The 13,410-nt window shown below is 36.1% G+C and overlaps 1 protein-coding gene across 3 annotated transcripts in view; it reads left to right on the top strand.

Moving 5' to 3' along the window:
* TMPRSS15 (transmembrane serine protease 15) overlaps positions 1–10,267 on the top strand; it is a 54,167-nt gene extending 43,900 nt beyond the window's left edge. For all 3 annotated transcript variants that reach the window (XM_064643999.1, XM_064644000.1, XM_064643998.1), the window contains 7 exons: positions 615–710; positions 3,700–3,749; positions 4,156–4,330; positions 6,244–6,425; positions 6,656–6,751; positions 7,657–7,796; positions 9,494–10,267. In XM_064643999.1, the coding sequence (XP_064500069.1) occupies positions 615–710; positions 3,700–3,749; positions 4,156–4,330; positions 6,244–6,425; positions 6,656–6,751; positions 7,657–7,796; positions 9,494–9,649 (895 nt within the window). In that variant the 3' untranslated portion in view covers positions 9,650–10,267. The remainder of the gene's footprint in view (positions 1–614; positions 711–3,699; positions 3,750–4,155; positions 4,331–6,243; positions 6,426–6,655; positions 6,752–7,656; positions 7,797–9,493) is intronic.
* The last annotated feature ends 3,143 nt before the right edge of the window (positions 10,268–13,410 follow it).

The following is a 13,410-nucleotide window of genomic DNA, read 5'->3' as shown; positions in this document are numbered from 1 at the left end:
GACAATACCCCACTTCCGAGGAACTATTGTGATCAATAGCAAACACAACACCCTTGACGTACCCCACAGTTATTTTGATATCAACAGATCTGCAAGGTGAAACTTGACTTTTAAGGAAGGTAACATTTATTGCATTACATTCTTCATGATATAAAATACAGTTTCAGTTCTTTTCTAGACAGTATTGTATTAATGTAATTATACTCCCCCAAAAAGCAAGACTGTGATACTCCAAAGCTCAGCTATTACTGCTCTGTTTTGCATACTAAGTTTTAGCTCTATGTATTTAAGAATTGGTATTGCAAACCCTTCATTGTGGCACAGAAAAGAAAAAAAAATATATTTACTGCTGTTAAAACAATTAATTTCTGTCTCTTTCAATATTACTGTAGCATTAGAAATCTTGGAGTAAGATGTAAGAGTGGAAGTAAGTGAGTCACATTTTAATCCATATGAGTTTCAAGCCTCAAGAATCTCCTGCTAAATAGTCATTATTTCAGGGAAAAAAAAAAACAGTCATGCTGTTTATTCCACTAGCATAATCATTTCCCAAATATTACTCTACTAGTGGAACAGGGTAAATATCTAAAAATATACACATCTTTTCCTCCCAGGAATGCAAATATGTCATCAACTGTATTATTCACTGGAAACGGCCCATTTGTCAACATCACCGAAGGAGTGAACCACAGCCTAATATTTACAAAAAGGTGGGTAGAGTGAGGTTTCTTCCTCATACAAATGATAACTTGAAAGTATGGTGGTGATCATTTATACACTAATTTCTAGCTCAAATTTATCTGAGAGGTAACAAGATTCTGTATATTGTCTGGACTATAAATATATCTAGGTTTTATTCTCTGTCTACTGATGGGTTCTGGGTAACACTGGGCAACTCTTCCCCTTCTATTCTCCTCCATCTATTGTAAATTAAAAGGGAAAAAGATGCTTGCTACATTTTTAGGTAGCATTCAGTAAAATCTTAAGTGAAGTCTTTATCCATTTACTATGGGAACAATAAATACTGCTATTTTAGCAAAACATTTCTTATCTAGAAATCTCTAAATTATGAATATATGATATAGTAGAATTTAGATGGAGTGACATTCACCCATAATTATAATTCATCATCAATTTTTAAAAATATATATATAATGACTTCAATTGCTGTTTTTCTGCTTATAAGAGGATTTACTATGCACATTTTTCTGGAATCTTACCAAAAGCATTGAGGCAGAAAATTACTGTCTAATTGCTAAAATGTTGAAATCGTGTTGAGGACGGCAAGAGTCCATGTTCTTTCAGTTTTCCTTTATAATCATACCACATAGTAATAAAGCAGGAGAGAATTATTATTTTTCTATGCTCTATTTTATCTCCGGGGAAAAAAAATAAAACATACATTTTATGTCCTAATTATACTCCCAAACATTTATTTATTATTCTCACTGGTGGTGAAAGTATCTTAAACTAATGTCACTGCAAGCTATTTTTCTTTTTTTCTTGAATGAAAACCAGAATTGCCACAAGACATCTTGAAGAGCAGTAATGATTTGAAGATTTCTTCTGTTAATATCAATTAAACACTAAAAAGTGATTAATGCAGGAGGAAATGGAATAAATTCATTTATCTTAGTTGTATTTCTGTTGCAGAAATAGGTGTCTCCTACCATGTTTCACATGGACAGCTGATAGGAATCATTTTACCGGGTGACACCATTACAGATTGACACACTATTTTTGTACATATCATGAATGATAGAAAGATCACACAGACTAGATAATTCAAACAACTGAATTCATTAACTGGTAATCTAATTACAAAATGTATTTCTCACATTGCCTTTGGTCTTTACTCAAGTGCATCCACCACTGAAACAAAGGAGGGCACACATAATAGGACTTGAAAGCTGCAGTGACAGAGACAGTAAAAATGTTCTCTGATGCCCTTAGGTAATGTGATTTTTGGCAGGATAGCTTTGTAACAGTGCAGAATCCTGCCTGGTAGATATATGTGAGCAGATTCCACAGGGATAATTGCTTTTGCCAGTTCTAAGTGCGGATCATGCTCACAGATATCTCCAACCACTCCAGATGTCTGCCTGGCATGCTGTTTGGTAGCTGACACTCAGGGAGGCACAGGGGTTGGGTATTCAGCACATCCAATGCCTCTGCTGCCTTTTGGCTTCTTCTGTGCTGACCAAGAGACAGCTGAGGACTGTTGAGCTGAAGTGCAGGCAAGGAAGTGCTTTTCCTGCTGGGAGAAAGCTTCAGAAAGAAGAAAAAGCAGAGGTCCATGAAGTAATTTCTGCTAAAGCAACCAGTAGGTACTGGTGAGGGGACAAAGACCCTCGGTACATGTGACTCCTTGCTTTTATGTAAAATTATAGGGACAAATCTGACATGTTGGGCATTCATTTGGCTGGTTTATTCATCTACCTATAAGAAAGCACAGGACCAGATAAATAAAGGAGCTAATATACAACCCCACTGATCACCCTTTTAAAGCCTATGGAGGGAGCTTGGTCAAGAGTATCTAGTTGCTATGTCTATGCAGAAGATGGTCTTGGTTTCCAGTGGGTTTGTGCATTTCTGGTTGTTCTCCTTGATGTTCGCCTCGCTAGAAAGGGACGCCCTTATGGAGTCAATATAGATTTGAATACAAATTACAGAATTTGGTTTCCAACTTTTAAATTACAGCTTCAAAAGATGGTGATGGGAGACTGTTCAGAGGTGAAGGGATATCTTGTTCTTACCCCTCTGTAGTGAAAGTTTAACTAAGCAGGTGCTGGGTGGTTACAGTTCCCGCTTTCCTCCTTGTACCACTATACCATCAGGAAAATGTCATGTCAGGCAATATTTCCCCCACAAGAGACATCAGATTTTAGAGCAAACATAGTGAGGGATACATCATATGTTTAAAGTAACCTTCCCTTTTTCTATTTAAAAATTATGTGGAAATGCACACTGTAAACAAACCATTGGCAGACCTTTTTTTTTCTCTCTCTCTGATGTATTTCTGTGTGTATCAGATAGAAATTGCTAGCACACATACTGTCTCAAGTGTTTCAGATTCATTACAAGCTATGAACACAATCTTAAAACCTCTGGGTGTCAGAAATGCTTGAGTAGTTTTGATCTGTGATCTTGTGCTCCTCAGCCTCTGGCTTTATATCTCTGCTAAATAATTTCTAACCTGGCAGATGCAGCTATGTATTTTACAGTGCATTATTATCTTAGTAAAATGATACAGTGGTATCAAACTATCCTTTTAAATTCTTTGGTCACACTGATCTCTAGTGGTAAGGTATTGAAAACATCTCAAAAGATACGAAAAAAATGCCATAGGCAGTTACAATTTTACTGAGAGTCTGTCACAGACAGATGACTCATTTCCCTAAAACACAAGGATGTCTACATTTACTTCCATAACATAAACCAATTAAGTGTTCATTGGAGGGGAATATGTAAATTTAATCTTATATATTGCTTAATGTTGTGTATTTATAGCTAAAAATAATTTAAGCATGTGGGATAAATTATTTTATTTAACAGCTGGATACTGATAAACTGATAGAGTAATGTACATATATGTATGATTATATACATTTATATATGTGTGTATGTTTATGTATTTGACAGTCATTTAGAGCTATCTGGTGTGCAGATACTTGTGATTTAATTGCACTTTCCTTCTAGAGAACACTGTTTGAACAACCTGGTGGTTCATCTGCAATGTAACATTCAATGTAAGTACTTCAGGAATATTTCCAAGGGAGATCAAATTGTTCAGACCATAAAGCCTAATGTTTACAGCTTGAATGGAAAGGTTAGGGATTGGACTATAAAAGCTATAGTCATAATGATATAAGCACAGGAAAATTTACAGTCTTCACTTGTTTTCAGTATTAAGTATTCACTAGAGATGGATCTATAACAAAAACATATATAAAAAATCCAGAAGGTCTAAGGAAAGAACACATCTAAATCCAAGTTATAAAGTTGCATCTTGATTTCAGCTATAAAACACCAAACTTTTTTCTGCCATTTTTGAATAGCAGTTCAGATTCTACAAAGCCTATCTTTTCCAAGAATATTGACTAGTCTAATAAAATTTAATATATCCCCTTAATCTTTTTTTTTCCTTTATTTTAGCTTGTGGAAAACACCTGGTAACTCAGACCAACGCCACAAGGATTGTAGGTGGAAGTTACGCCAGAAGAGAGGCTTGGCCTTGGATAGTTTCACTCCATTTTAATTTACTACCTGTTTGTGGAGCTTCCCTTGTCAGTGACGAGTGGCTGGTGACAGCAGCACATTGTGTATATGGGTAAAGTTCATGGCACTCAGAACTAACACATTCTGACACCCTCCCAACATCAACTACCCAAACAGTGGGTAGTCACCACTAAAACTCTGTTGAAGTATGATCTGAGAGATTCATCAGTCCTGTACAGAGCAAAACACACTTTCAAAAGATCCTACTGAAATCCCTGGGAAGCAGCACTTTTTAGAGTGCTTTCAGATGTTGACTTTAGAATAAATTAGAAAATTTATTTTCAAAAAAATTTACTTCAGAATAAATTCACAAGTGCCTCTTTCTCTCCTCTGGCTCCAGGGCATCTTTCCAACTAGCTGAAGTGGCCATGTGACATGCATGCCACATCTTTTTTATTTTAAAGATAGTGGAACACTTGTTTCATGTGCAAGTTCACTAAGGAGGTATCAGACTAGGATTAAATTGTGACACTGATATAAAAAATTAACAACAAGCTCACTGTTTAATGACTGTGCTTTGAATCACTTGTGGGCTCAGCTAAAAGCTCCTTTACTTTCTGGTAAATCCTCAGTCCTTTAGTGCAGAGAATCATGGAAACTAAGCAGCATTTTCTGCACAATAAAGAATTGCACTTTAAATATATGGTATCAATTCTGAGCATTGGTACTTAATCAGTAATTAATGTGGGCCTCCATAAATCAGTTGAATCCCTGCCAGCGCTATAAAGGATGACATCATACCCCATAAAGGTAAACTCAACCTTGCCTGCTCCTACTGTATACTATCATAGATTGATCAAGATTTACTGTGCATCACTAGAATGAGTCTTGATTTATGTGCATTGATTAGGCAATACTGGATATCCTCTAGATGGTGTTATTTGTACCATTCAAATAAGTGATGTATATTTAAACATTTTCTAGGGTTTGCTTTCATCTATAATAAAAACAAATGTAGAAGACACTTAGGAACTGGAATGGTAAAAAAAGAAGAAATATTAATATTGAAAATTACAGTAGAATTTTCATTATAAATAGCTAAACAGTAAGGCAGTGGAGACTGTGCCAAAATATTAATGTTGCCTCATTGCACGGCAGGAGCTGCATCCCACACAAAGACACTGAAATGAGAAGGATCAAATCCTCTTAGTTTCCACACAATAAACCTACAACTGCCTTAATACTTCCTTTTCGCTTGAATCACCCTTTTATTTTCACTTAAATTTAATTTTACCATCTTGACTTTGCTAGAATTTTCCTAAATCAGAGCTTGCCATTTCACACCTTAATTCTGAACATTTACTTAAGCGCTCCTAGTTTAGAACAAAATAAGCCCTTGATGTCAAAACAAAAGATCAGTAGAAACCAGTTCAGTACAACAACTAGGCTGAAAACATATTTTTGAAACTATAAACTGGTTGATTAAAAAATAGCAAATAATTAAGTTCTCTGACGAATACAGCCTCAAAACAGTATGTGTAGCTCAGGGGAAAAAAATGCAGATTATTATTTTGTCTTAGCATATCTATTTAGATTTTAAAAAAAAGAGAACAATTTTCTGAGTCTATGAGCTGCAGCGTTTTCAATGACATCTTAGACCTATTATTCTTTAGATATTCCATTCCAATTTTCTAACTGGGACCAATATTAATTGCCTGGTGGACAGTCAGCAGTATCCTTCATAGTGTTTAAGAAACCATAGTAATTTAGTTAATGTATTTTCCTCCCCTGAGCCACTGTCTGATTAATTCATTATAAATAATGCATTATAAGCTTACCATAAAAAAATCAACAACACATATCTGCAGTGTGGATATTTAAGATAGTATTACCATCACAAAATTGTGAGCACACCTATTTATTTTGACAAAATGTAAAAATACTACGAATTACCATGAGGCTACACATATTTTTCAAAACTTTCATTAATCATTCGTAATTGTGAGTACTCCTTGCAACTTCTAGGAGACAACTAAAACCATCTCGATGGCAAGCAGTCCTTGGCCTGTATGCTCAATCAGATCTGACTCAGCCTTCAACAGCAGTTCGAAACATCGATCGAATAATTATGAATCCTCATTACACGAAGCAAACAAAAGATAGTGATATTGCTCTATTGCACCTACAGCACAAAGTGCAATATACAGGTGAGCTGTTATTCTCCCATAAAGCAGATTTACTCTGTTATGCAAAACTGTGCTAAGTGTGAGGGTGGTCGGGTGGCTGTACATTTTTTACATCCTGGAGTCAGCCCAGTGCTTCCTGGATATCTTGCCCAAAAAGTGGGTTTGAATCAATGCACATCTTCCTATGAGACTTCACAAAAACCTGAACACGGGGAAGAGGTTGAAATTCATTGCTTGTTTCTCATTCACAGATTACATACAACCTATCTGCTTACCAGAAGAAAACCAACAGTTTTTACCAGGAATTAACTGCTCCATTGCTGGCTGGGGTTACATTGAGAATGGAGGTGGGTCATCTGCTTGGAAAATTATGACAGGCATGCAGCTGTGAGGGAAAACTTGTTTCTCACTCCACAGGAGTTGCTAAGGTCAAATAGTTTAGAGTTACTCCTCCGTAAGAAAATTTGGGAACTATCCCACTCCACCATTCCTTCTCTAAAGCAAAGTGACAGAGTGTTAACATATTTATTGGAAAAAACATACATATCTAAGATCATTAAACTATGAAGTAACCTTATTACATCCCCTTAGAAGTTATGATGACTATTTTCTCAACACGAAATATGTACATCTTGTATCCAGACATTGGGTGGGGGAGGGGGAAGATTAGTCTTTCTGACAATGTGAAAATTATTTTCCCCAGAAGTCAAGCAAACTGACTGCAGTGTGAAATGTATGTGCTGTTTGTATGTCAAATGCTCCAGATTTGGAGTCTCTATGAAACAATAAACGTGCCATTTCACTTCTGCAGTTGCTTGAATGCACTGCCTTCTACATTTCAGAATAAAATTTCATTTAAAATTTTGGGTAGGAATTAGTAAAATAATCTGTTATTAAAACTGCAAATATTCAATCGAAGTTGCACAACGAATAGTGAGGAAACACTCCATTACCCAAGCTCCCTTAGATCTCCCCGCAGTGAGTTTATACTCATTGATTTTAGTCATCTTTATTTAATTATAACCAAATTCAGTCCCATTACACAAATGAAAGATAGGATTCAGTTAACGAGCACCTTTTAATCAGTGCCTGTGTTACAGGGGCATAAGCCTGAATGGTACAGCAGAGAACTAGAGATTCCTGCTGCTTGGGAGCATGCCTAGCATGCTGGAAAATGAACAAAACCATCAGTGTTCCAAGCAGGATGTACATATTTATTGCTGCAGGTAAAGGTAATTTGTATTTTCATCAGGTCCCACTTCGGATATATTGCGAGAAGCAGAGGTGCCCCTCATTTCGAATGAGGAATGCCAAGAATGGATGCCAGAATACAGTATCACTGAGAATATGCTCTGTGCAGGATATGACATGGGAGGAATAGATTCCTGTCAGGTAAATACAAGCAACTCACTTCCACTGCTAACATATACCAAATCTAGTTACTGTATAAAATGCTCCCTGATCCTCCAGTCAATAAAACTAGGACAATCACTGTCCATGAATGTAATTTCTACCCACAGCATTCTGCCCATTTAGTACTTTGTCAGGATACAAGTTGAAAAAATAATTTTTTTTTCATGTCGTCTTGGCATAAACATGGAGGGAGTTAAATAAGACTGGAAATTTTCTGCACTTAGCTTTGAATAATTACTGCTGAGTAATTCTATGAAGGAGAGAGGGATATGTTTAGGGAAAAGCAGAGAACAGAGAAATAAACGCCAAATAGATTGAAGTCTCAGGAATGCTTCATGAAGGGAAAGGGAGAAAACAACGCTGCTTTTCCCCAGAAACTGTAGACTTTGGAGACCTTTTGCCAGTGAATGCCACAGCATTTCAGAGAGGCTGCCTTTCTGCATTGGTCTCATATGTTGCTTCCTAGGAGGGTTAGTTTTTATTCATTCCAGCTCTGCTTATAAACACACTGCTTCTCTTTGAGGATGTACTCGGAAGTGGTTGTCACATAATTTTTCGTCCAGCAATATGGAGTCTATGGCATGGAGACTGGCCGGTTCTCCTCAAGCCTGATGAGGAGCACACTCACACAACTGCTCCTGCCTAGCTCTCCCAATCTAAGCCTTCACCAGGTGCTGTGACTTGGTTAGTTTGGTCCAGAAGGAGGAGTGTGTGCAAACATAATGCCCCTTCCTTCTGTGGCCTTTCTCTTTACTTTCTGCTTTCTGAATCTCATACCAAAAAAAAAAAAAAAAAAAAAAAAAAAAAGAGAGAGAGAAAAAGTTCAGCACCACAGGCTGATACAGAGCACAAGTGACCAGTGCTGTGATCATGACCATTCAGCCATAAGCAAAGATGAACAAGTGAGTCCTGTGAGCACTTCCCCCTTTAGGCTGCTGTCACAGCCTTTGAACATTCTGGGATGCCCTAGAGTTATGGGCAGAAGTATTTTAATGGCCAACTCCTTGCAGAACTCTCCAGTAAAGATCTATTCACAGGGCCATGAGAAGAACCAATTAATATTGGTTCAACTAACTGGATAGACAATGAAAAATAGTCATTGTTTTCTTTCTCATCAAAACAAGACACTCATGTCTGACTCATCCCCCAGTCAGCCTGTGGGATGAATTAAATTCCATCCCTATTGCAATGCTACATCTGCTAAACTATTGAGAAGGAGGTGTGAGAAAAGGACACCTTCTCTTTTGGAAATCTTGTCACCTTCTTCTCTAAATTTGAAACTGAAGAAACTCTGAGGTGACTGAAAATAGAACTGTGTTTTGGTTGAATATATTCAACAACAAAAAAAATCTACACATTTCCCCAGACTTTGTGAAAGATGAAGGGCTGAAGGTAAATGTAATAAGCAAAAAAGAAAATAACTTGAAACTCAGTTCTGTACTGAAAGACTGGTGAGAGTTGAAGATCATGTCATTAAAAAAAAGGAAGAAAAAAAGGAAATCTATCATTTCAAGAATTTTTTTCACATGGAAATATTCATATTGATCTCACTTCTTGGTGCCCAAGTCATATAGGGATGCAACATCTATTATTAAAGCATCAAAACAAAACATCATAAGCAGGTTCTTCTTCAGAGATGAACAGTTCACTTTTAACTTTTGAATTTCTTATTGCAGGGAGATTCAGGTGGTCCTCTGACATTTGAAGATGGGGACAAGTGGTTTTTGGTTGGTGTAATATCATTTGGCTACAGGTGTGCACTTCCTGAACGACCAGGAGTGTATGTTCGAGTCACCAAGTTTGCGGACTGGATCAAAAATGTCATCTATTAGCTGGGTATTTTTTAATTATAGAGATATAATTGAAATGTTGAAAGTAAGACAGACTGGCCTGTTAATCTCACAGAAAAACTGAATATTTAAATTTTGAGGAAGAAAATATTAGTAACTGAAAACTCCATTTCCAATTGAGAGCAATATTTCAAAATAAATGTTGTGGGTTTATTAATAAATAGTTTTATCATTTTACTTTTTTTTTTTATATGAGGGTGTGGGAAAACAGTTTCTTTGAACACCAGTGCATTAAATGCACAGTGGAGGGTTTTACAAAGCATGGGCAGTAAAAAAGAAAAATATAAAAAGTTTCCAAACTGCAAATGCTTTAGTGAAAAAGAATCAAAATTATTAATATCAGGTGAAAAAACCACCTGGTTTTATGTTTTTATACTGTGTTTTTCAATGTGCAATTTGATTTAATGCATAGTCAACTCTTTCCCAGTGATCTGTCTGAATATCAAAATAAAGGTTTGTTTAAACTGGGCTTATGGGAGTCCCTCTGCATTGTCTATTACAAAAAGCTCTGAAATGAGGTTTATGGATTGTGCATAAGGGCATAAGGGCTGATCATGTATCATGATCCTTTCTGATGAATAAACTGAATGTTAGCTGAAAGTTCTCTCTTGTGTAATTCATTTGGGATTAATAAAGTTAAATAAAGATTGAATATAGCTTTTTAGTTTTCTTTCCAGGCAAGTGTTTTGGCAATTATTCAAACAATTATCGATATGGGCTTGTGCACAACCAAGCGCAGACTCACAATACTGCAACTTCCTCTCATAAAAAGTTATGTTTTTTTAAAAGCATCTTACAGTAATGAGTACCTACTCTTCCTGGTGAATAAAAAGTAATAGGGTTCCTATATTACATGCTTTTTCTGTGCTTTTTTAGTACAGATTTTGTGCTTGGTATAAAAACTATCAGGATATCCCATTACACTATTCTAAAGGGAAAGAATATGAAGAACAAAAAAGGGGAGGGTGTATCTTCTTGAGCTCTTTTCTAAATAGGTTTCTATTAAAATATGTTGAAATGCCTTAAATTCTATGGTTCCTTAATGTTAGTGTAAAATGATGAACTTCTTTCATTCTGTTTTCAGCCTAGCGTAGGAATTTAATGTATTTTTAATTCCACAGTGCCAAAAGTACAAACTGCCTTTTCATTTACTGTGTATGTGTATCTTCACATATACATACCAATGTATGGTTCTGTAAGAAGCTTACAGATTTGATGCTTACAATGCTAAATGCAGATATGAAGTGCTAAAAATACAAGGCTCATTTGCAAACACAGGCTGGTGGTCACTGATAAAAAAAGCATCAAGTCCCAAACTGCTTTCAGGTCTTCATAAGCATTTGAGAACTATGTCCAGAACAAAATATGTGTCACTATCAAGACACCTGCGACCACAAGGAACACATACAAATGTAATTAAGCCAGAGAGAAGGTATGAAGGTGTATTAGTCACATTCCCTCATATAAAACACACAGTTTTTAACATTAAAATGTTAAAGGTACAAATTCTATCTTTCATAGTGGACCACTTCTCCTGTTACTCTCCTTCACTTGAAAGCAACCACTGAAAATAAAGTGCATTCTGCTAGCAGTAGAAGCTGACTTGGATGAAGCAATTACATTAAAATGCTTAATTAAAACGAGGCATGATTTCTGCATTATTTACCCTACACCACTACAGTAGATTTTGTTTCAGTCTGTTAACAACACAAAAGCCAGCTCAAAACAGATCCAGTCACTAGAAAAATGTGCTTCCTGGAAATGAAGGAACATACTTTTATTTGTGTGTATTTTTTTGCTTCACAAAATGCAAAGCATAGATATATTTTGAGGTATATATTGATAAACCATCCCATCACATTATAAAATTTCCCATTATAAATTCTGTCATAGAAATGTAGATGTTATATAAATTATTATAATTTTAAAAGGCCATTTTATTTCAACTCATTTATATCTCTATAAAACTTAGTCAGTCCCATTCTAGCCTTCAGTCAGCATTCATGGCTTCAACTGCCTGTGGAGAAATCAGTCAATACTATGTTGAAACACTTGAGCAGCATGGATTATTTTTGCAACTGAGTCACAGTTCCAAGATTCTTTGAAACAGAGGACGGATATGGTGATATGACACAGAATTTTGTCCCAATAGCCAATATTTCTTACTTATACATAAAAGCCGAGTACACCATAATAAAAACACTGCATACCACTTTCCTCCCTTCACAGAGTTTGAGTGGTCCATGCTGATGACTGCCCAGAAATTGCTTTCACTCCATAAGAAACACATCTGAAGGTATTTGCATTAGCCTAATTGCTGCATGGAAATCACTTCTGCTGTGTTAACCATAATATCAATTGCTACACCTCAACATATCCTCTAGATGCAAGAAACATGAAGAAATAGTTAATACTTACATTGAGTTAAAGGGAGTTAATCATTCAGTACCATAAAAATAACTAAGTTCCTTTTACTGCAACTGTTGCCAAGAAAGAGGTCTCTCTTGCCCTCAGCTGAATTGAGCAATAATTAAGTTAGGAGAAAAATCAATTCCAGTCTTTCTGATCACACAGGATCAAAGTATTTTCTCACTACAGAGGAAACTGAAGTTGGGGATTGAACAGAAAAAAAAGTTGTGACTGATTGGAAAAACTACAGAATATTTTCAGTAGGAATAACAATACCTAACATGAACTACAGAAGAAGGCTTCTTTGAAGAGGAAGTAAAAACATAGCATAACAGCAACTTTAAGATGTCTCCAAAAGTGCTTCAGCAACTAATTGCACAATTAGTATTAATGGCATTGAACTCTCAAATATTTTTTTTCTTTACTCGGAAAAAATTGATGCACATTTGTCTCTGAACTCATGTGTTTAACATCAGCCAGCACAGTGCAGACAACCCAACAGTCTTGCTTCAGTCGGTCTCTCCCCAACACCCACCCAGTGGTAGTTTGGAATCTGTGTTAAAACCAACAAGGTTGAACTCATGCTCTTGAACTCTTGCTGGAACTGCAGTAAAACCCCTTAACTTTCTGCTCCAGCACCAGGCTGTCACCAACAAATCAGCCAGAGTGCTATTGCCACCACCCCAAGGCAGCTCCTAATGGCTGGTAAAACCACCCTTAAGGCACAGAAAGCTCTTAAGGAACCAGAGAGAATGGACATTAATGATGTTAATCATAACTCTAAAAGCAGACTTTAAATGCACCACAGTTACCTCTAAATCTGTCCACCAATTAACATAATTAATGCTTTTCTAAATAATAGTCTGAGTAACTTTGGGATCAATCTATTAGTGCCACTTCCAAGAAATGCTATTTGTCTTCTCTTTGTTCCAACATTCCATTATTCCTAACAAAGTATTAGCTATATTTAAATGATCTTTACTGTTTCAGTAAGTCTATGTAAAAAAGACATTAATCTAAATCTGGCCCACTGTGAATTTTTTCCATCAGAAAAAGTAAAAAATATTTTACTTGACTAACAACTAGTAGCTGCCTTCAAAGGACACCTCATTAATGAGGTGTCACTTGCCAAGTTATTTCTGTTGAGCTTGGGGCAACATGTCAAAAAAGTTATGGTCATTCCCTGGTAAAGTGAATTCATTCTATGACAAGAAATTGATGAATTTTGCCACAACATGGTGGCTATCTCTGTCAGCAACTATGTTAATATTTAATAAAATAATATTTGTACCTGAGGATCAAAAACTGTGTTGTGTACAAATAAACACTAAACA

This window comes from Pseudopipra pipra, chromosome 2, assembly GCF_036250125.1.
Source record: "Pseudopipra pipra isolate bDixPip1 chromosome 2, bDixPip1.hap1, whole genome shotgun sequence".
Lineage (NCBI taxonomy): Eukaryota > Metazoa > Chordata > Aves > Passeriformes > Pipridae > Pseudopipra > Pseudopipra pipra.
Note: the sequence above shows the minus strand (reverse complement) of the source record. Positions and strands in the feature narration are given on the sequence as shown.